Below are 24,373 nucleotides of genomic sequence, written 5' to 3'. Positions count from 1 at the left end.
ATTTGACGCTTCTGATGTCTATCATTACAATTTTCGACAACTTTTGTCATGCTTATTTTTCCAATTTGGAAATTCTTTCTGATCTACTAGATTTGATAAATTATCATTACCCTAGTTACTGTTTAAAAGTAAAAGATCATTGTCGGGTTTCATGAATCGTCGTTGCTCTAAACACCGGTAAGGTAATTGTTTTTATCAAAAATATCTCTTGATTATCCTGCTGTTCTGTTGTCTTTATCAAACTGATCATAAGTTTAGTTAAATAACACACAATATAAAATCTAATTATGTCGTAAGGTTTTAGCCGAACGCAACAATTTTGTCTTAGCCAAGCTCCAATTCCATTCTCCGATCATATAGCTGGAATATTGCTGAGTGCGGTGTTATACAATAAACAAACAAAATCTAATTCCGTTCTCGACATATGTTACTGTTTAAGCTGGATGCTGTTTTGGCATTGTGCCGTTATCTTCCCCGCCTCGTTAAACAAGGGCAAATAACTCGTGCCGATATAACGACACCTTCAGTTTGTTTCGCGTTGTAGATTGTCCGTCAAGGTGTCATGGAATAGTTCTATAAAGTTTCGCACGTCACGCTGAAGACCCGGGTTCGATTCCCGTCATGCTTACAATGTGTGAAGCCCATTTCTGGTGTCCCCCGCCGTGATATATTGCTGGAATATTGATAAAAGCGGCGTAAAACCATACTCACTCACTATAAACACACTCTTAGAGTCCCCACGAGCCGCCTTTAAAATAAAACGCATACAGCAAGTAGAGGGTTGGATGTTTATATGACCTGTAATCAACACATAATCTGAGTGACTTTGAATGGAGGTCAGAAATATGTTATTAGCTATGAGACCAATAATATAGCACGAACTTTATCACCAAACTTAGAAAAAACGAGTGCCACGTGCTATCAGTAATGTTACTGACCTGACAGATTGTCAGGTATAAGTGCAGTGTGGGGAATATACAACAAAGTTCAACAGTAACACTGACGACTAGTAGGCCATGTACCGACGATACATGAAGGGTAACAGGGAAAGAACTTTGGTACTGAAGTGAGGTATCCCGTGAAGGTCCGGGGTAGAATAGGTCTTCAACAATCCATGCTTGCTGTAAAAGGCGACTATGCTTGTCGTAAGAGACGACTAACGGGATCGAGTGGTCAGGCTCGCTGACTTGGTTGATGCATGTCATCGTGTCCCAATTGCGTAGATATCAACCACAGGATCGTCTGGCCCAGACTCGATTATATACAGACCGCCGTCATATCGCTGGAATATTGCTGAGGGCGGCGTAGACAACAGACAAACAATCAAACAAATTGATGTAAGGTAGAAATGCCTTCCCATAAGCCACAGAGACTCCTTGGACACACAATGACTGCATAGCTAACACACTTAAAGAATGACCCAACGTCGACATTCAGACGCGATTAATCCTCGATGTTTTGAAGATGTGTTTTATGGGGCTATTATTGAGATGCCCTCTGTGCAACTCTGCAGTATGTATCTGTAATGTTTACTTTCATTTTTATCTTATGAATCACGTGAATTTTTTTTTTTACCATGCTCCATGCGCTTCGTGACTGGACGCTCCTTGTTCTGAGTGACTGCGACATGCAAGTCTCTCAATTAGAACACATCTGTGACATTCTATTGTTTATATGCTCCATTATTTTTCAGGAATGGAGAGTTGTTTAATTAGACATTATCTTGAACCAACATTTCAATTAATTTGCACTTGGAAAAAACAAACTAATTTTTAAACATTTTGACAAGAGAATAATTTCAAATTTTGTCGGAATTTTTTTTGTCGGCCAGCGGGTTTCGAACCCGCATCGTTTGATTTGAAGACGAGTAAATGTCAACCTCAACTACGGCTACACATGAAGTTATGGTGTGAAATTAACTAGTAAATATTTTCATAATTTATAATTTATAATTTATAGCAATTTGATAAACCTTTGACGAGAAAAAACAAATCTGGTAAACATGTTTATCCTAGTTCTGGGCTCTATATTTCCTATAATCCCCGTCAGCATGTATTTACAATGTCCAAGCGATTGATAAAATACTATTTCAGGACCCCACGAAATTATGAAGAGCCATGTACCATGCATTGTAAATGTCAGCTCGCGACGGAGCTTGGTGCACGTGCAACAGCGGCAGAGAATGCATTCCTCGTGCATCACGCAAGGGCAACTCACAGAAAAATACCGACTGCAAAGTGTTCTGGTTCATTTTTCAAATATTTTCCACAAGAGAACATTTTGTTAAAATGTGAAAGTAGAGATGTGTTTTAAGTAGGGGAATATCCTCGTAACTCTCCATTCCTTATAAATATTAGGCCTCTGCTACATTACTGTTAAGGAATAGAGTTACTCGGACATTCCCCTCTACATATATACTTCAACCGTTTGGTATCAACTGCCTCCAGTTCAGTAGGGGGCACGGGTGGCCCAGTCGTCTAAGGCGCCGCGATTCGCTGTGCAGAGTTGCGTCCCTTGGGCACGCCAGAAACTTATGATTGTGGGTGCGAATCCCGGTTCGCCCGATTATGTTTCTAGGTTTGTCAGCACCATACCCGTGTTCGTGGGTTTCACCGAAGTGGTAAACGTCTAAGACCTGCATCTCTTGGGGCTTTCCTCCCACATTAAGCTGACACGCCGCGATATAACTGGAATATTGTTAAAAGCGGCGTTAAACCCAACTCACTCACTCACTCATGCAAGAAATTACTCAGAATGATGTTGGATACAATTTCATTCGCGTGTTTTTCGACTTTGAGTTTTCTACTTTAATCGACGAGAGTTGATGATTTTGATGTCAAAAGACACTCGGGTGAGAGTCTCTGTCTTTGTTGCCTGATGCAAGTCTGTCATACAGACCCTGATACAAACATATCCAATACAGCCCATTCAAGTCTGTAATAGTTGGCAAGTCTAGTTTACTGCACAGAGTCTATAGGCTCCTTTAATTACACTATATTAGGATAATTTAACGATTATGTTTCTGTAAAACATTTTCATTTCATAGACTGGATGTCAGTCCAACGCGAATCCTTACTCTGCTACACGATGGTGGATGTAGAATCGATCTCGGCAACAATGCCATCTAACGTAGCAGTAAATCAATCCTATAACCAAATACAACTGTTACAGGATTGGTATTCCCACTTTAATTGTTCAATCAATACAACACTAGGCTGGGTACCTGTGACTTTCATCACTTTTATGTTCAGCTGAGTAGCGCACGCGGCAAGTCAGTGTTTTTCCAAATGTCAGAGGAATTCAAGCTTTAATTGTTACCTCATTTTTTAAAACGAAATGTTATTTCTTATCGTCTTGAATATTTTCACAATGACAGAACTTAAATTTCACGCGATCAAACAGAATCCTCTAGTGCTCGACCAATGTCTGATTCACGGTATGGTCATGGACGTTTTTGCATATCCTTAATTTCAAGGTGAGTACTTGGAGTCAAGTTTAACCAATTTAAGGACAGCAAGCGGGTGAGAGATTGTGATCAGTGGGCACCTGCCGTCTTCCACTGTCGACAGAAGGAACATGCACTGCCTGTGTGCCGCGCTGCTGCTGTCAGGGATTCTGGGCGTATATGCCCCTATTAGCTTTAATTCAGGTATGTTATATGTATCAGTAGAAACTCCATCACCATCACGCGTTTTAATCTTAACATAAGATCTGTAATATGGTGGTTTTGATTGAGTTTCGTCTGGCGATCTGCTTTTGATGTTATTTTTTTCGGATGATTTTTGTTGTGTTATACTGAATGTTACACACAACACAAGTTTTAAAGAACACGTGAGGACAAATAATCTTCAAAATATATATTTTTTTTTTTACATTTATAATACAACTGCATGTCCTTGGCCTCCTGATAATACCATGCATCAGAAATATGCCACCAACTCACAACTTGACCCATTGTTGACTGACTGAAGGTCGCAGTAAGTTTTTAGTGTATGTCACAGGTCCAAGACGGAGTCCTGGGCCCACATGCACAAAGCGATCTTAGTGCTAAGACTATTGTAAACCTATGTTAAAGTATGGGAGTTACGATCATCTTAGCGCTAAGATCGCTTTGTGCAAGTGGGCCCTGATAGAGGTTCTATCCGTGCCTGTATTCGTACAATATTAGACCCGTGAAGATCCGGGGTAGAATAGGTCTTCAGCAATCCATGTATGCCGTAAAAGGCGACGATGCTTGTCGTAAAAGGCGACTAAAGGGATCGGGTGGTCAGGCTCGCTGACTTGGTTGATACATGGCATCGATCCCAATTGCGTCCCAGGATTGTCCGGTCCACACTTGATTATTTACAGACCGCCGCCATATAGATGGAATATTGCTGTGCGGCGTTAAACAACAAACAAACAAATCATATATAATCTGTGTGCTTCAGGAAGCTGCGCGAACAACGTCGGCCATGAAATGGACGCGGGCACCATGTGGTTTCACAAGGGGGAGTGTGCTAAATATGGCTGCTTCGTGAAGAATGACGTGAGAATCCGATACAGGGAAACGTGAGTCTACGAGAATTATATTTAAGGGTGTGCGAGATCCTGAAAATAAGACAGTGTTACTGTGAAGCGTGAGTCTACGAGAACTGGAAGTTATTGAACGTGAGTCTACGAGAATGGGATGTTGCGGAGCCTGAGTCTACGAGAATGGGATGTTGTGGAACGTGAGTCTGCGAGAATGAGATGTTGTGGAACGTGAATCTACGAGAAAGAGATGTTGTGGAACGTGAATCTACGAGAATGAGATGTTGTAGAACGTGAATCTACGAGAATGAGATGTTGTGGAACACGAGTCTATAGGGTGAAATATGAAGCAATGAGAAGAAGATTATGATATTCGAATACGTTCTGACGCACGTAAAGAAAATAGGCTCGACCCGCCGTTCCGGCATTGTCTAATCACGATGTTGAGATAACACAATACCTTCCTTCTACTCTGATTTAAAGGGTCAGCGGATGAAAACTGTTTCACACAACCGCTTATTACAACTGGTGCAATACAACTAAGGCTAGACAACATACCACTGGTACCACGTTTCATTTCAAAATATTATTCTAAAATATATGCAGTTAATGTTGCGTTTTTACTGTCACAGTACTAGTATACATGCATGACACACCAAGCCACACCTCCTCCGACACCACCGTCCTCTTCCTCCTCCCTCTCCTCCCCATCCGCTCGGTGAGATACACGGCGTATTGCTCCCAGTGCTTGAGATACCCCAACCCTGTTCCACTTAATACATAAGCGGAATCTACCGACGATTACCGATCGTCAAGCAGCTGCCGTCGTTCACTTTTTTCACACCTGTTGGAATCATGGGTCCGCTCTTCGTCGCCGTCCTCGTCTCGTGTGTTATAGGAATATACGCGCCTATAACGTTCCATGAAGGTAAGAATGTGGGCTGCACTGTCTCTAGTTTCTCATAACAAGAATTATGTTCGTTAATTTTACACGACTCATCCATTTACAAGTCAAGTGACAGATTGCGCTTGTGCAGCGCGTGATTATGGTGTCACTTTGGCAATATTGTTTCCTTTGTGGCAGTATAATCTAAAAAGACATCATTCTTTCGTGATTCCTTAACCATATAAGATTCGACCAAATAACTTCGACCGTCGCACGTCACTAGAACATATTTACTGTAAACTACGGTTATAACGAACTCAAAGGGACCACTAATTTTAGTTCGTTATAACCGTTGTTCATTATAAGCATATATACAGCATAACGACAGCAAATAGTCGGGACAAAAAAGTAGGTTCGTTATATCCGTCAGTTCGTTATAAGCGTGTTCGTTATAAACGTAGTTTACTGTATCTGAATGGCAACAAAATGGCCACATGGCCACTTGAAACTTTAAAGCAAACAGAAGCCAAAAGAGACAATGTATTCCTTCGTCCGTTTGACAAAAGCACTTATTCAAGAGTTCTTACAAATTTTAAAAATATGCTGTCGTTATTTTCAACTATACAATCCTCAAGACTTTTCTCATACAACCAGAATACTGTTGTATAATATAGGATAAACCACGTTATCATTCAGTTACCATTAACATGTCAGTCACGTGCACCTGTGTAACCTAGGTAACTGCGTGAACAACGTCGGCCATGAGATGGACTCCGGCACCACGTGGTTCAACGCTGGAGAGTGTGCCAAGTATGGCTGCTTCGTGAAGAACGATGAAAGAATACAGTACAAAGAAACGTGAGGCTTCCCCTCCTGGGGACGACGGGAACTTCAAAAGACAGCATGTAGTGACGCAATAATCCATGGTAGAGCGTCTGCCCGTAGAGCGGAAGGTCGGGGTTCGATTCCCGGCCGCGTCATAACAAAAGACGTTAAAAGATGGTACTTGTTGTTACCCTATCTGGCGCACGGCGTTAAGGGGCTAAAACAAGGACTGGTCGGCTCGGAGTCAGTATACTGTGTCTGAGTGGGGTTATCAAGTTATTTAAGCTACGGCATGGTAACTCAGTGGGCTAGCACTAGAAAATCGGCTTTAGTCCGGACCAGTACAAGCAGCCGCATTGCATGATACCATGCCGAAGTTTTAACATGGATGCCCTACTCAGATACAATATACTGACTCCGAGTCGACCAGTGCTTGTATTATCTCCGAGTGCCAGACAGGTTCACAACATGTACCATAGTTTTTAATGTTTTTTTTCCGTATGATACGGACGGGGAGGCGTTCGATGCAATAATCTAGCCAGTAGGAGGAATTAACGTCAAACGACGACTACGTCGTGATGAAATATACCCGGCACTCAGAAGATAGGATAAATACGTAGAAAGACGGTTTGTCGTGTTCCAATATTCCCATCAGGGGGACAAAGGTACAATATTCACGTGTAACGACGGTATTGTCAAAAGTGGTAGTGGTGAAAAACTCTCGTCAGAAGCGCGACAGTAACGTTACAAAACGGCATGTAGTGACGTAAAATTACCGTCAGAAGGACAAGGGTAACGTCAAAGGACAACATGTACTGCTGATGTGGTGATGGTAGGATAAGTGACAGAGATATGGATAAGAAACAGTTCGATTGTTTGTTTGTATGGCCGACAGAGTGTTGGCGTGAGGCAGACGGTTTGCGGAGGGTGTGTAGATGACGGCGGAGGGTGTGTAGATGACAGCGAGGGGTGTGTAGATGACGGCGAAGGGTGTGTAGATGACGGCGAAGGGTGTGTAGATGACGGCGAAGGGTGTGTAGATGACGGCGAAGGGTGTGTCGATGACGGCGAAGGGTGTGTAGATGACGGCGAAGGGTGTGTAGATGACGGCGAAGGATGTGAGGATGACTGCATGCTGTTTTACTGATGGCTGATTGATTGTGTGTCTTGCCGACACCTATTCTTTCATAAGTGTGACAAGCTCAAATTAGTCACATTAGCATGTATACGGTAACTGATATGTCACTGGAGTGAGTGAGTGAGTTGGGTTTAACGCCGCTTTTAACAGTATTCCAGTTATATCGCGGCGTGTCAGCTTAATGTGGGAGGAAAGCCCGAAGTGATGCAGGCCTCAGACGTTTACCACTTCGGTGAAACCCACGAGCACGGGTATGGTGCTGACAAACCTAGAAACATAATCGGGGCGAACCGGGATTCGAACCCACAATCATAGGTTTCTGGCGTGCCCAAGGGACGCAACTCTGCACAGCGAATCGCGGCGCCTTAGACGACTGGGCCACCCGTGCCCCCGATATGTCACTGGAGGCTACTGGATGACTTACAACGTATTTGGGCCGTGTTCCACCAAAGTGTGGTCATTGTGAGCCTGGAATGTTACAGATGGTCTAAATGTAGTCGTCAGTCAAATTATTAAGTGCTGAAATATAACCTGCATTTTCGTGACTATTAAGTTGTTTTGAATTGTTTCATGTTCTTTCTTCATCAAACACGTCATATTACGTCACGTTATTTGACGTTGTTGCTGCAGGTGCCCGGATTACCCCATCCCAAGCTGCGCGTTCAACCTGAAGAAAGACCCGAACGGTCCCTTCCCAGAGTGCTGTGATGTCCCATATTGCAGAAATTCTATTATAGGAAAATAAACTACGTGTTCTGCGCCGACGTACGACATTTCTCTGTTTAGTTTGTCCCCATCCAACAGGCCAAGGTGTAAGTACAGTTGTCATGACGTCACGTTTACTGCCAATTCGGAGTGAGTTATTTTAAAACAGTAAACCGGTTATATCATGGCGTGTCCGTATAATGTGGGAGGAAAGCCTGAAATGAGGCAGGTATCAGACGTTTACCACTTTGGCGAAACCTACGAACACGAATACGGTGCTGACAAACCTGGAAACAAAATCGGGGCGAACCAGAATTCGAACAAACAATCAAAGGTTTCTGGGGTGCCAAAGGGACGCAACTCTGCACAGTGAATTGCGGCGCCTGAGACGACTGCCATCTCGGGACATGATGACCTTTTTCAAGATTCTTCCAATTGATTTAATTAATTTGAGATGCCCTGAAATTATTAGAGCCATTTCTTGTATTACCTAATCTGTGTAGGAGACCGGAATCAGATCATTGTGGCAACCGATGTCATGGTACACTTTCAATCGGCGCTCTTTGGATCGACAATCATGAATATTTCGGAAATCGATAACTCTATATTTTCCGATTTTAAGGTCATCATGTTACAACCGGTATGTGTACACTGCACAACTGGGGGTAAACAACACAGTGCGCTCAGTTGGATTCCTATAGCCGCGAGCCCCGAGACAGTCAACACCATTGCCGGGTCAACATGCACAATAACATGGGGCCAAGCATGGGTGTTTTATATATGCATTGAACACAAGCTGATATGATAACGATCGTCCCACTAAGTTGACACCGTCTGGGTTGGATTGCAAGAGCTGTGAGAACAGTTTTGTGTGAAAGGGGTACTTTCTGCCAGAACCACTAAATGACCTCAACTCATCTTCCCAAAACCCACCAGCGCTTACCGCACCGCACCGCACCGCACCGCACCGCACCGCACCGCAACACACCACACCACACCACACCACACTGCAACACACCACGCAACTCACACAACACCACTACACGCCGTAAGTCTGTGTTAAAGTACATGAGTTGCGATCACCTTTGCGCTACGACTGCCGTAAGTCTGTGTTAAAGTATAGGAGTTATGATCACCTCAGCGCTACGACTGACGTAAGTCTTTGTTAAAGTATAGAAGTTGCGATCACCTTAGCGCTACGAATGCGTAAGTCTTTGTTAAAGTATGGGAGTTGCGATCACAATATCGTTTCGAATGCTGTTAGCCTGTGTTAAGGTATAGAAGTTGCAATCACCTTAGCGTTACGGCTGCCGTAAAACTGTATTAAAGTATAAAAGTTGCGATCACCTTTGCGCTTTGGGAAACGGGACCTTGGAATTTCTGAAGTTATATTGGACTAATGACACGTTACAACTATTTTCTATAGTTGTTGCGTAAAAATCACGGGCGTTGGTCCCACTTGTATAAATGCAGTTAAAAATGAAATTAGTGTCCGATCAATGGCTGCTTCTAACACAAGAGAAGCCCCGCGAAACAATAACAGCGGAACCGAGACCTTCCGCCAGAGACCGAGCTTCGTTCCCCACGTGGTGCAGTGTGTGCGACCTGTTGATGGTACTTCCCTCGCAGATCTTCGTGTAGAGTGACTGAGTATGGTTTTACGCTGCTTTTAGCTATATTCCAGCAATATTACAGCGGGGTACACCAGAAATGGGCTTCACACTTTGTATCCATGTGGGGATTCGAACCCGGGTCTTCGAAGTAACGAGTGAACGCTTTAACCACTAGGCTACCCGACCGCCCTGCGACACCGATTTCATGTGACGCTGCTGGGGGTAGCCCACACCAACTCACTCACCGAGCCAGGAGAATTGACTATCGATTCAGTGTCATGTAAAGACTTGTCCCCGCGCCACAAGATCTCCAACTTTCATCCAGTTAACCAAATAGCATTGTCTAAGGTCTTATGACGACACGTGTGTGTAATCCCCTTGTTGTGTATAACATTACAAACATGTCTACTCGTCACTCCCAACGTAGCGCCTTCTTACTGAGCAGGTATGGTTAAACGAAGGCTCGTGTTACGGCTGAGACATGACTCCGACACACTGCCAGCAATTATCGTATTAAATTCATACGCGGGTATGAAATGGGAGAGACGACCCTATGAATGTCGGTGCCAACTCTTCCCCTCAACGCCACGTGAATAAATTACTTACTACTTATCAAGGATCGTGGCCATTCAACTGTTTGCTTTGTTGAATGAATAGAGTAGAGATTTACGTATCGGCCCGTCAATCAGACATTGACGGTGGTCTTGAGAGTGTTTGCTCGACGTATCGACTCTCATACTCTCCCCTTCCGTTGTGAGCGTGTTGAGACGACGGTTGCCGGGAGCGACTTCACTGTCTCGAGCTGGACGACGAGGGCTACTGTTTCAACCAACTCAGGGGTTCCAACCCAGCTACATCAACAGGATACTTGTAACACATTCTCTCGGCCTCTCGTCGGGGATTTTAAGATCTGGTGAGTACGACGACAATGTGTTAGACTCATTAATCACACATGGCCATGTTAAGCGAGAGTTGACTTGATCGATATCAGACGACCGGGGTATAGGTACGTTACGGGCTTACACGTCAGGTTCTCGGTAATTACTGTGGGGTTTATGGCTAGTAATACCCTAGTAATACCCTGGTAATACCCTGCACTGCTAGGTTAGGGTTTTGTCCAATAGGCGGGTACTCCACCCAAACTGAGGGCCAACCCGTTTATTACCAGGTGGATGCTGTGCCCGGAGGATGCCTACGTCTCGCTATTGATTCTATTGATTCCGTTGTTGTTTACATACATAGAAGATTCTTGATCTCGCAAACAATAACAGCAGATCTGGTAACTGTGTTTATCTCCCTGGAGAATATCATGCACACCTGCTTGTGGCCTGCACATTAAACAGGGAATAACCCTGTCGCTGAACACCCGTAAGTATACCTTATCTGGTAGCCAAGATTAGTTGGTTGGTTGGTTTGTTGTTTAAAGCCGCACTCAGCAATATTCCAGCTATATGACGGCGGTCTGTAAATAATCGAGTCTGTACCAGACAATCCAGTGATTGATATGAGCATCGATCCACGCAATTGGGATCGATGACATGCATCAACCAAGTCAACGAGCCTGACCCCTCGATCCCGTTAGTCGCCTTTTACGACAAGCACAGTCAGCTTTTACGGCAAGCATGGGTTGCTGAAGACCTATTCTACCCCGGAATATTCACGGGTCTGGTTGCCAAGGCCTACTACAACCTGTATGTAAGCCCCGAATTGTAATTAGTGTCTGTGCCCAATCTGTATGTCAACACTACTGATCACTTCTAATGTATTTGTAAACATTTATTACAAAGATAGAAACTGTACATTCATGTGACATATGCGCATATAAAACATCTAACATCATGTGTAATAACACGAGTGTTTGAAGTACAATGCCCAGCCAATATTTGCTTTATCAGACACAGTAAGACGTACATATAAACACTTATATTAGATACCTACTGTCCAGCGATATGTCAACTCTATATTATATTCGACCGCCTCCGTGGTCTAGTGGTAGAGCGTCCGCCCGGAGAGCGGAAGGTCCGGGGTTCGATCCCCGACCGCGTCATACGAAAAGACGTTAAAAGATGGTACTTGTTGTTACCCTGTCTGGCGCTCGGCATTAAGGGGCTAAAACAAGGACTGGTCAGCTCGGAGTCAGTATACTGTGTCTGAGTGGGGTATTCATGTTAAACTGCGGCATGGTATCTTAGTGAGCGAGCACTATAAATCGGCATCAGTCCGGACTAGCACAAGCAGCCACACACACACACACACACACACACACACACACGTGCATGCACGTCGCTATATAAGTGCAATAATCTTGGACGCGACGTTAAACCCAATTTCACCTCAGCTCACCTATATTATATTCATTCCTTCTGCTCATATATATGTTGACCAGATAATATTGTATTCAGTCTATGTGAACATCCCACCTGTATTCGGTAAATGCTGCTCTCCTAAATGTTCAATATTAGTGTCAAATAAACTCTGTACTCTGTTACCCCTATATTGTATTCCGTGTAGACTGCCCATCTTGTTTAACCATATGTTGTATTCAGTATATTCTGCCCATCTATATGTTAACCTTGTATTGTATTCAGTATCGTCTTGCCATGTATATGATAAAACTATATTTTAATCCGTATCGACTGGCCATCTATGTGTTAACCCTATAAGGTATTCAGTATCGCCTGTCCGTATATATAGTAGCCATATTGTATTCAGTACGTCATACCCATCAATATGTTAACCCTATATTTTATTCAATATCGCCAGCCCATCTATATGTTAACTATGTTGTGTATTCAACATCGCCTGTCCATCAATATGTTAACCCCGTATTGTATTCAGTATCGACTTTCAAGCTATATGTTAACCATATAGTCCCCCTAGCGTCAGTGTAAGTGTCACTGGGCAATGCGGTCACGTGGCCCATCCCCATGGCAACTGGTGCAGTGTCCCCGTATTTATGTCTTCTTCCGGTGCTTCCTGTCTGGCAACATTGCGCCAGCGGTATTAAATAATTAACCCTGACACGCATGAATGATGGCGTTATTTATAACACAGATCGATGCACATATTGGATTCATGGGAAAGTTGCTATGTACATTTAGAAGAACAACCCGATTAAATATAACAGATGATCTTGTTGCATTGGGTAGCCCGTGACTTGATGACACGGTCCTATTGATAGGTCAGTACAATATCTGCATACACTTCCAGGCAACGGAGGACAAGGAAGTCGACGACGTCCCACATCCCACGTACAACGCCGTCCCTGCTGCCACCTTCAGCCATCATGGATCTGTGCGTGTCTCCTATCGACAGATAATATTCTCTTCAAATATTTCTAATTCATGAACGATATCTGCTGAGGTTGAACAAAGCTGTGGTGTTTACAGGTGAGAGCTGGGATAGTGTAAACATGTCGGTGAAAAGTTATCGTATGCGAATTGAGACGGAGGACCCGTTGTACTATGGGTGGAAGAAACTAAAAGTGCGGGGGAAGGACTTGGCTAATATATCCGACTCTGTGTTCCATCTTCTGGAGCTGGAGGTCCTTGACCTGAGTCCGGAGCGAGAGGCGTGTCTGGACTACAAGCTCCCGGCATGTCCACCCACTATAGGGAGACTGGTCAACCTGAAGGTCCTGATGCTGGACACAAACGAACTGAAGGACTTGCCCCCCGAGATCGCTCTGCTGCAGCAGCTGGAGAGGATTGCCCTCAGCAACAACCACTTCTCCTCCCTCCCCAGCAACTTCTGCAACCTGAAGAACCTCCAGAGTCTTCACATGGCCAACAACGACTTCAAGGAATTCCCGCTGCAGCTGTGTAAACTAGAGAATCTCGAGTTTTTGGACATCAGTGACAACCACATCAGCTCTCTGCCGGAGGAGATCCGAGACATGAAGCAGCTGGAAACTCTCCTCCTCTTCATCAACGACCTCACAAAGCTGCCCGACATCATCTGCACGCTCACGCAGCTACGGTGTCTCTGGATCGGCAACAACAGAATCCGGCAACTGCCGAGAGACTTTGGTAAGCTGCTGAAACTGGACTGGGGGTTCCGATACACTTCGTCCGCTCTGGATGGGAACCCGCTCATCCACCCTCCCATCGAGATATGCCGAATGGGCCCCGATGCTATAGATCGGTACATGTCGTCACTCTCCGGAAGAAAGTCCCGGAATAACGACACAGACAGGAGCGACGGGGACAGGATCAACGGCTACTGATCTCCACATCTGTAATCTATGTATCCTATGAATCAAGGTGCGTATCCTTTAATTAGGCGACACGTTGTCGTGGTGTTTAAAAATGTTAATGTATGCTTAGTTCCGTTAAAGCGACAACGGACAAATAGGATAAAATCCATTCCAGGATCCCATATATATCTGGTGAGGTGAGGTGAAATTGGGTTTAACGTCGCGTCCAAGATTATTGCACTTATATAGCGACGTGCATGCACGTGTGTGTGTGTGTGCTAGCCCACTGAGATACCATGCCGTAGTTTAACATGAATACCCCACTCAGACACAGTATACTGACTCCGAGCCGACCAGTCCTTGCTTTAACCCCTTAATGCGCCAGACAGGGTAACAACAAGTACCATCCTTTAACGTCTTTTGGTGTGACGCGGCCGGGGATCGAACCCCGGACCATCCGCTCTCCGGGCGGACGCTCTACCACTAGACCACGGAGGCGGTCCCATATATATCTGACATAGATAGCGACAATGTAATCAAATCAATCTCTCGGTCGTCTACTGTAAACAATTTGAAATTTTGTGAACGTAAGCAGTGAAAATTCAATGGCTTGGTGTGACCTATATCGTTTATGGTATTTTGAAGGATTATCGAGTTTATTTTAAACATTATTTAAAGAGTTAAGCATAAATGAATCTGATGCTTGTAACAACCCGTTCACAGAGTCCTTGTTGCGGCTATGTAAATACAGTAAACTACGGTTTTAACGAACTCAAAGGGACCACTAATTTTAGCTCGTTATAACCGTAGTTCGTTATAAGTACATATACAGCATGACTACAGCAAGTAGTCGGGACCACAAAGTAAGTTCGTTATATCCGTCAGTTCGTTATAAGCGTGTTCGTTATAACCGTAGTTTACTGTAGTTTGTAATAGGATCAATATTTGGCTTCATTGTTGAGATGAGGGAAAGTGTTTAGTGTTGACATTAAATTTTGTTTACATGAATTGTTGCTAGGGACAACAATTTATGCCCAAGAACATCAGCGAGTGTTCCATCTTCACAATATTCTATAGAGGAAGAATCAGCCTCCATTCTCCCGATAAGAGGATGATTAGGCAGCCATTTCTGCCACTGTAAACATTGAATGTCAACGGCTCCTGGTGAACATTGGGTGTATTGCAGTGTAAAAATCAATATGAATAATTGGTTTTTTTCTTCAATCACTTGAGGGAGAATATTTTAATCATTGCACACTACTCAATCGTGCCATGTACAGGGTGCCGAGTAAATCTGAAGGGGTCGCTGTCGACCCGGGTACTACAGATATGCACCCCAGCCAAAATCAGAATACAGAAGGGTACCCGGTACCCTAAACGGCGGACGAGTTCATATTCCTCAACTCGAAACCGAAACCGGTTCATCTTGTATTTCTGGTTCGCCTGATGACGAGCACATGCAGTATAATGCTGTGCATCGTGGAGTATTACAGTAATGTGCGTACAGTAATGTCACTGTGTTTGCTCCTTTTTAAATATATATCAGACTGGAATGCATCTCACACAACAGTATGACAGTTCCGATCCATTTACGATAAGGAAGTACCGAGACAAAAATATACAACGCGTACTGCCATGTTGAATTATACCGCGTTTTGGCACCCCTGACGTGTCGTATAGGAAAGCGTTCAAGAAACCGGTTCAGCGTATTGCGCAATTCGGCCTGCGGTGGAATTGACTTATCCAGTGATACCCTTCTGTATTCTGATTTTGGCTAGGGTACATTTCTGTATACAGAAACGTACCTGGGGTACATATCTGTAGAACCTGTGCCGACAACGACCCCTTCAGCCACAGTATACTTGAATGATTTAATGCCATCAACTCACAGGCACCACAGTCAACACACGGGTACCACAGTCAACACACAGGCACCAAGTCAACACACAGGCACCACAGTCAACACACAGGCACCACAGTCAACACACAGGCACCACAGTCAACACTCAGGCACCACAGTCAACACACAATGCGTGTCAGACCCGACAGAAAGTATTCTTTGTTGTTGAGGCTGTAATGGCCAACAATCAGTTGTGACACGTCATGTCAGTATTGTCACGTGGAGCCAGCTGCAGTGTAACGCAAGACGTGTAAACAGCTTGTAGGTGAAAGCGACCAGTTTTCAAATGACTGTTGTTTGTCCCAGCTAACAATCAGCTACACCGCTCCAGTCTTGCCCATTACCTCATCTGATCCTGTAAGGGAATTACCTCCACAACTATAGCATTGCAATCCCTGTGAAACGTTCCATTGTCCACGCATTGTTGTGTATACACGTTTATATGAGCTCAGGTGACTGCGATACATTCGCTGAGATTAATAGTTGATTATTGAAATCGCCTCGGGGCAGTGAAGCGAGACGGCGTTGAAAGTCGCCGAGAGACTAGTCATGCGTGTCACTTAAAGACTAAACAACAAACATGCCTGAAGCTTGGTTACTGTTTGGTGAAATAAAAACCGACAAAAGGTCGGTTACCAAGGAATAATGCGTCAATTATATGTACAGAAAAAATTGCTTAAAGTAGACTTGATAGTACGATTCCGACTATATCATGAGCATGTGTTAATGAATCACTATCACATAGTAATGATACCGGGTGTTCGCGAAAAGGTGGGCGTATTCTGCCCCACCGGTGACACCCGTCACAAACACATGCAAAGGCAAGTCAATTGTTCACCTAAAAGACACGAAACATCCAGCTGTTAGACTGTCACCACTTCCTGAGTAGATCATTTCAACATATGCATAATATAAACTACGTTTATAACGAACACGCGTATAACGAACTTACGGATATAACGAACAATTTCTTGGTTCCGTCCATTTGCTGTATTTATGCTATACATATGCTTATAACGAACAACGTATATAACGAATTAAAATTAGTGGTCCCTGTGAGTTTGTTGTAACTGTAGTTTACTGTATTATCATTATGTCACACAGGGCTATATAAATCCAGACTGTGTTACGCTGGTTATATTAAACCAAACTGTGGTAAACCAAGTTATGTTAAACCAGATTATATTAAACCAGGCTGTGTTAAACCAGGATATTATTTAACCGAGCTGTGGTAAACCAGTTTATATTAAACCAGGATGTGTTATACGAGGTTATATTAAACCAAGGTGTGGTAAACCAGGTTATGTTACACCAGACCGTGTTAAACCAAATTATATTAAACCAGACTGTGTTAAACCAGGCTGTGTTATTCGAGGTTATATTATACCAAACTGTGGTAATCTGGTTATGTTAAACCAGACCGTGTTAAACCAGATTATATTAAACCAGGCTGTGTTAAACCAGGTTATATTAAACCAGGCTATCTTATTCGAGGTTATATTAAACCAACTGTGGTAAACCAGATTATATTAAACCAGGCTGTGTTAAACCAAATTATATTAAACAAGACCGTGTTAAACCAGGTTATATTAAACCAGGCTGTGTTATACGAGGTTATTTTAAACCAGGCTGTGTTAAGCCAGGTTATATTAAACCAGGCTGTGTTATTCAAAGTTATATTAAACCAGACCGTGTTAAACCAAATCATATTAAACCAGACCGTGTTAAACCATGTTATATTACACCAAGCTGTGTTATACGAGGTTATATTAAATCAGACCGCTTTAAACCAAATTATATTAAACCAGACCGTGTTAAACCAGGTTATATTAAACCAAAATGTGTTTTATGAGGTTATATTAAACCAGGCTGTGTTAAACCACGTTATATTTAACCAGATTGTGTTAAATCAGGTTATATTACACCAGACTGTGTTAAACCAGGTTTAAGTAAATCAGGCTGTGTTAAACCAGGCTATATTAAACCATTACCTGTTGTATGATTTCTGTGTGTACTATATCAGGAGGTATTATACCATACAATGTCACACCTGGATATACTTATCCAGGATGTTTCATATTTAATAATGAAAATAATTAAATTGACGTATATATAGTTTGTGAGTAACGTCTTTGTCATTTGTGAACCTACATCTCTAAATGCCACGCCCCGGTCTTCACGGCAGAGACACACAGGCACCTTCACATCTCTCACTTCGTGTACAACCAGTTAACTGATATGTTTATACACAAACCATCTGACTAGGGACGGGTGTGGTTAAGTATCGTATCGCGACTATCGGAGTGAGTGTCCTGCCTTGCTGGTATGACCAACAGGGAAATATAGCACTGGCACAAAGTACTCCTGCATGCCACATTGTGCAGGTGAAACTCTTTATCGGCGACGTCAAATAGTAAGACGAAACGTTGTCTGTTCGACTCGTAATAAAAATATTATGAGTATAAGACCACATCCAGAGGGTATTTTGTTAGGTGGGACTGTATAATAAGGTGACAGGACTTTGGGTACATTCAGATGTTACTGTATAGTGAGGGAATGGGACTGCATAGGGGGTATATTCGGAGATAATTGTATAGTGAGGTGATTGGAATTGGGGTATACATGTATTCGGATGTAACTGTATAGTGAGGTGATAGCGACGGGGGTATATTCGGATGTAACTGTATAGTGAGGTAGGACTTGGGGTATATTAGGATGCAACTGTATAGTGAGGTTTTAGCATGGGGGTACATTCGGATGCAACTGTATAGTGAGGTAGGACTTGGGGTATATTCGGATGCAGCTGTATAGTGAGGGATTAGCATGGGGGTACATTTGGATGCAACTGTGTACTCAGATGATAGCGGCTGAGGGGTGATATTCTGATGCAACTGTATAGTGAGGTGATTGGAATGGTGGGTATATTAGGATGCAGCTGTATAGTGAAGTAGGACTTGGGGTATATTAGGATGCAGCTGTGTAGTGAGGCGATAGCGACTGGAGGGTATATTCACTGATAACTGTATAATGAGGTGATAAAGACTCCTGAGCCTTCATTCGCCAATTTACCCGGGTATACACGTGAACACGATCTTGTAAGGGTCATACGAGTACTCTCCACTACAGTGTGTGGCATACGGGTACTTTCCACTACAGTGTGTGGCATACGGTACTCTCCACTACAGTGTGTGGCATACGGGCGCTCTCCACTACAGTGTGTGGCATACGGGTACTCTCCACTACAGTGTGTGGCATACGGGTACTTTCCACTACAGTGTGTCGCATACGGGTACTCTCCACTACAGTGTGTGGCATACGGGCACTCTCCAATACAGTGTGTGGCATACGGGCGCTCTCCACTACAGTGTGTGGCATACGGGCACTCTCCACTACAGTGTGTGGCATACGGTGCTCTCCACTACTACAGTGTGTGGCATACGGGCGCTCTCCACTACAGTGTGTGGCATACGGGTACTCTCCACTACAGTGTGTGGCATACGGGTACTTTCCACTACAGTGTGTCGCATACGGGTACTCTCCACTACAGTGTGTGGCATACGGGCACTCTCCAATACAGTGTGTGGCATACGGGCGCTCTCCACTACAGTGTGTGGCATACGGGCACTCTCCAATACAGTGTGTGGCATACGGGCGCTCTCCACTACAGTGTGTGGCATACGGGCACTCTCCACTACAGTGTGTGGCATACGGGCGCTCTCCACTACAGTGTGTGGCATACGGGTACTCTCCACTACAGTGTGTGGCATACGGGCACTTTCCACTACAGTGTGTGGCATACGGGTACTTTCCACTACAGTGTGTGCCATACGGGTACTCTCCACTACAGTGTGTGGCATACGGGTACTTTCCACTACAGTGTGTGGCATACGGGCACTCTCCACTACAGTATGTGGCATACGGGCACTTTCCACTACAGTGTGTGCCATACAGGTACTCTCCACTACAGTGTGTGGCATACGGGTACTCTCCACTACAGTGTGTGGCATACGGGCACTTTCCACTACAGTGTGTGGCATACGGGTACTTTCCACTACAGTGTGCGGCATACGGGCACTCTCCACTACAGTATGTGGCATACGGGTACTTTCTACTACAGTGTGCGGCATACGGGTACTCTCCACTACTACAGTGTGTCGCATACGGGTACTCTCCACTACAGTGTGTGGCATACGGGTGCTCTCCACTACTACAGTGTGTGGCATACGGGTACTTTCTACTACAGTATGTGGCATACGGGTGCTCTCCACTACTACAGTGTGTGGCATACGGGTACTTTCTACTACAGTGTGTGGCATACGGGTGCTCTCCACTACTACAGTGTGTGGCATACGGGTACTTTCTACTACAGTGTGTGGCATACGGGTGCTCTCCACTACTACAGTGTGTGGCATACGGGTACTTTCCACTACAGTGTGTGGCATACGGGCACTCTCCACTACAGTGTGTGGCATACGGGCACTTTCCACTACAGTGTGTGGCATACGGGTACTCTCCACTATCGTGTGTGGCATACGGGCACTCTCCACTACAGTTTGTGACATACTGATAATGTCCACAACACTTGATGACATATGCACGGGCTACCCCTTGTGGTATGTGTGTCCACCCCTTCGCTTGTCTACAAAGGGTGCACCGATACCCCTTCTGTTGAGACAACCCAACCGGTTTTAATAGTGGAGAGGTTTGTGTTTATCCTGGAGTGCAGACTGAAGTGGGAAATAATCCTCAAGTGGCTCGACTCTCCTGGACTCCATATTCTGGCTTGTGTCTGGGTAGATATTAGCCCCGAAAATGCAACACTTCACATCAAGATTGAAACGAGCGACAGCTCGTGTATTGTTTTGTCTTTTTTCCAAATGCCATGTTTTGAACTTCGTATATTGACCTTCCATCTTGCCAAATGAACACCATATAAAGGATTAGCTTTTTATTGGGCAAAATGGTAAGAGTGGAGAACAGTACGAATTTGTTTTTAATAAATATTTGTTTTCGTTTTCAAGTTGTACAGATAGTCACAGTTTGTACGCTAGCCATTAACGAGTGTCGGCCTTCCTCCAACAACGAGCTCCATATTTCATTCCAGTATTCGATCTCTTCTTGTCCTTTTAATAACGCCATATATTGCCAACAAAGGGGGACATGATCTTTACTTGTCACACAGAATGAGTTCATTTGGCTTTTCCTCAAGAAGGGGGTAACTATTGCACACATAAGGACACTCAGACAACAATGGCGCGGACAATCGTTGAGTTGAATGTTTGTGGGTTTCATCAAGTCGAGCACCCTGACTGATAACACTGTCATAAATCTACAAAGGGATATAATTAACTCACGGCGTGCCAACAGCTGTACTGTAGGGAGAATTCGAGGAGATAAGCTTTAGCTGAAGGTCTTAGTGTTAACGTGGCAATTACCGCTTACCACTGGATTTACTGGGACATCTACGTGAAATACCTGCCGGTAAAACCAGGCGCCTTGTAGCGAGGTGTATCTCCTTCCGGTGTACAGGCATGTTATAGTGAGGTGTTTCCACCGGTTTACATGCACCTTATACTACACACTGTCTATAATAGCTTGACACATATGTGGAGGCCATAGACACTGTCTTTAATAGCTTGACACATTCGTAGAGGTCACAGACACTGTACATAATAACTTGACACATATGTGGAGGCCACAGACACTGTCTTTAATAGCTTGACACATTCGTAGAGGTCACAGACACTGTCTATAATAACTTGACACATATGTAGAGGTCACAGACACTGTCTATAATAACTTGACACATATGTGGAGGTCACAGCCACTGTCTTTAATAGCTTGACACACATGTGGAGATCACAGACACTGTCTATAATAACTTGACACATTCGTAGAGGTCACTGCCACTGTCTATAATAACTTGACACATATGTAGAGGTCACAGACACTGTCTATAATAACTTGACACATATGTAGAGGTCACAGACACTGTCTATAATAACTTGACACATTCGTAGTGGTCACAGACACTGTCTATAATAGCTTGGCACATGCGTAGAGGTCACAGACACTGTCTTTAATAACTTGACACATCCGTAGAGGTCACAGACACTGTCTATAATAGCTTGACACATGCGTAGAGGTCACAGACACTGTCTTTAATAACTTGATACATTCGTAGAGGTCACAAACACTGTCTATAATAGCTTGACACACATTGTTGGAGGTCACAGACACTGTCTTTAATAACTTGACACATGAGTGTACGCTCTTGGGGCGCATGAACATTTAGTGTAGGTACTCTGACGCCAGAAATTTCTCAGAATCAACATGGATCTGACGGTCTGTTTGTCAACAGTCAAGACGAAGCTCTGTACAATATTAATAAATCCTGGACCTAAAATGCAATATGTAATCTCAGATATAATTAAAATCAAATACAAAATACTGTGTTAGCAGCTCCCTATAACCTGGACACATTCATGACGTCTTCTTACAAATTTCAAAAGGATTGTCTATAACCTGGTTTATGCCTTTGTTTTGTTGAAGCTATTGAAGATAACTATTGTGTAAAACATTGTTTACGTTTGCAATTCCGTTCATTAGAAATACACCTCCCTTCATATCTCATGTTTCATGTTTCAGCACAGTCAGCGCCACCCGCAACCAACACAGTTCTCACCGTCACGTGTGTCCTTGTTCCAGGGGCAATAATCCGTTTACATCCGGTCCGTCTATGGATCGACTGATGCTTCTATAGTGACTGTCTGTATTACCTTTCCAGGAGTATTCCCAGTGTATCGCCTTTGATTGCAGACTTTTGGTGATGACTTTCGCTACTCTTAAGGACGCTGCGTCAGTATTATGTTTGGAACGTCACGGGAGTTAGTTATTACACAGGCTTGGAGATGTATATATTTATCAAGATCAAGCCTTTCTCGTTTAGTTGTATAATCCAGCGTAGAGCGGCATACTCCGTGCATTGTCTGACACGACTGATCAGATATCCCAGTGACTACCCACTGTACTCATCAAATAATAAAAAATCCGTTACAGTACAGTCGTGTTCGTCATTCATACAACCGGGTTCTTTACATTACAGAGTTTAGTGGGGCACGGGTGGCCCAGTCGTCTTAGGCGCCGCGATTCGCTGTGCAGAGTTGCGTCCCTTGGGCACGCCAGAAACCTATGATTGTTGGTTCGAATCCCGGTTCGCCCCGTTTATGTTTCTAGGTTTGTCAGCATCATACCCGTGCTCGTGGGTTTCACCGAAGTGGTAAACGTCTGAGGCCTGCATCACTTCGGGCTTTCCTCCCACATTAAGCTGACACGCCGCGATATAACTGGAATACTGTTAAAAGCGGCGTTAAACCCAACTCACTCACTCACTACAGAGTTTAGTTCTCTGTGTCCAGTGGAACAATCAGTGTTGCCGATGACATTCGGACGACATGTCATTTTACGTCCGCTTCACTCACTTTCATTGCTGGGGCTGTGTGCAGCCAAAAGGTTTAGTGAGTCAGTGAACATGGTTTTACACCGCTTTTAGCAATAATTCAGCAATATCACGACGGGGGACACTGGAAATGGGCTTCACACATTGTATCCATGTGGGAAATCCAACCCGGGTCTTCGGCGTGAAGAGTGAACGCTTTAACCACTAGGCTACCCAACCGCCCCTCTTATGTTATGTTGGTTTAAGGCAGGACATGACATTGAAGATGATACGATGCCAGTAATACCCACTGATTTTCAACACGCCACCAACGATGCTTAGGAACTGTAAATTATGAAATTAATGCGTCTCTAAAAGAATGCGACCGCTGGTCCCTAGCCAAAAATGCGACTCAATATGAATGCGACACCCCCTCCTCTCAAACATCAGTTATATCTAAAGAAAACGTCCTCTGTCAGGTTTACAGTAGAATCCTCACCTTAATCCAACCTTACATTAATCCAATCACACACCAAATAGCACCGCTTATTAGCACTGAGTGGAGTACTTCCACTAAAACAATACATGCTCGCTGGCTCGTGTCTGCCTTTGACGCAGTCGCAAAGAACAAAGACACCGTGTTGCGTGGGTGGCGTCTGTCTGGACTTGCAGGTGTGATCAGTGATGACATAAGTGAGTAGAACTCTTGTCTTGACCCCAGCAATTCACAGGATGTAATAATTCGTGTTTGAATGACATTGTTTATATACTTGATACAATTGATGCTCAATAAACATTAATGTGGAATACATAGTTGTTTGTTTTCAGCGTATGTCTAAGATGGTATTTCTGCTATCCAAAATGTCTTATTGTTGATATAAATGCGATGTTTAATAACGCGAGCAAAGACCACTCGCATTTTTCGCATTTAATTCACGCTCGCGTTAATTTCAAGATTTACAGTATATGCCTCATTGCCTGTGCTTAGCGGTAGTAGCTGGATTGGGTTTCATGCCAAACGCAGCAATATTACTGTTTGTTATACCTCTATTAAGAATCTTGCAATTCCATTGGTAAATCCGTACCACGTATTGATCTCATTTATAGGTGTGAGAAAATGGTCACGTGTCTGTTTTTGACCAATCAAATTAGGAGAAGTTA

The 24,373-nt window shown here is 43.8% G+C and overlaps 2 protein-coding genes across 4 annotated transcripts; both read left to right on the top strand.

Moving 5' to 3' along the window:
* Window positions 1–3,492: 3,492 nt before the first annotated feature.
* LOC124126571 (U-scoloptoxin(16)-Er12a-like) lies at window positions 3,493–8,129 on the top strand. Of its 2 annotated transcripts, none has more exons than XM_046490047.2 (3): window positions 3,493–3,649; window positions 4,431–4,551; window positions 7,992–8,129. In XM_046490047.2, exons 1-3 carry the CDS (start codon window positions 3,577–3,579, stop codon window positions 8,104–8,106), a joined length of 309 nt encoding a protein of 102 aa, XP_046346003.1. In that variant the 5' UTR covers window positions 3,493–3,576; the 3' UTR covers window positions 8,107–8,129. The 2 variants fall into 2 exon arrangements, with proteins under 2 accessions (XP_046346003.1, XP_046346002.1); XM_046490046.2 differs by lacking the exons at window positions 3,493–3,649; window positions 4,431–4,551 and adding exons at window positions 5,298–5,440; window positions 6,136–6,256.
* Window positions 8,130–10,124: 1,995 nt separating this feature from the next.
* Window positions 10,125–22,835, top strand: LOC124126567 (leucine-rich repeat and death domain-containing protein 1-like). 2 transcript variants are annotated; one of them, XM_046490039.2, is made up of 3 exons: window positions 10,125–10,592; window positions 12,890–13,941; window positions 22,423–22,835. In XM_046490039.2, exon 2 carries the CDS (start codon window positions 13,092–13,094, stop codon window positions 13,902–13,904), a length of 813 nt encoding a protein of 270 aa, XP_046345995.1. In that variant the 5' UTR covers window positions 10,125–10,592; window positions 12,890–13,091; the 3' UTR covers window positions 13,905–13,941; window positions 22,423–22,835. The 2 variants fall into 2 exon arrangements, with proteins under 2 accessions (XP_046345995.1, XP_046345996.1); XM_046490040.2 differs by lacking the exon at window positions 10,125–10,592 and adding an exon at window positions 10,839–11,047.
* The last annotated feature ends 1,538 nt before the right edge of the window (window positions 22,836–24,373 follow it).

The sequence above is a fragment of the Haliotis rufescens genome, unplaced genomic scaffold, assembly GCF_023055435.1.
Source record: "Haliotis rufescens isolate VD_foot unplaced genomic scaffold, xgHalRufe1.0.p SCAF_2, whole genome shotgun sequence".
Taxonomy (NCBI): Eukaryota; Metazoa; Mollusca; class Gastropoda; order Lepetellida; family Haliotidae; genus Haliotis; species Haliotis rufescens.
This window is presented reverse-complemented; position numbering and strand designations above follow the sequence as displayed.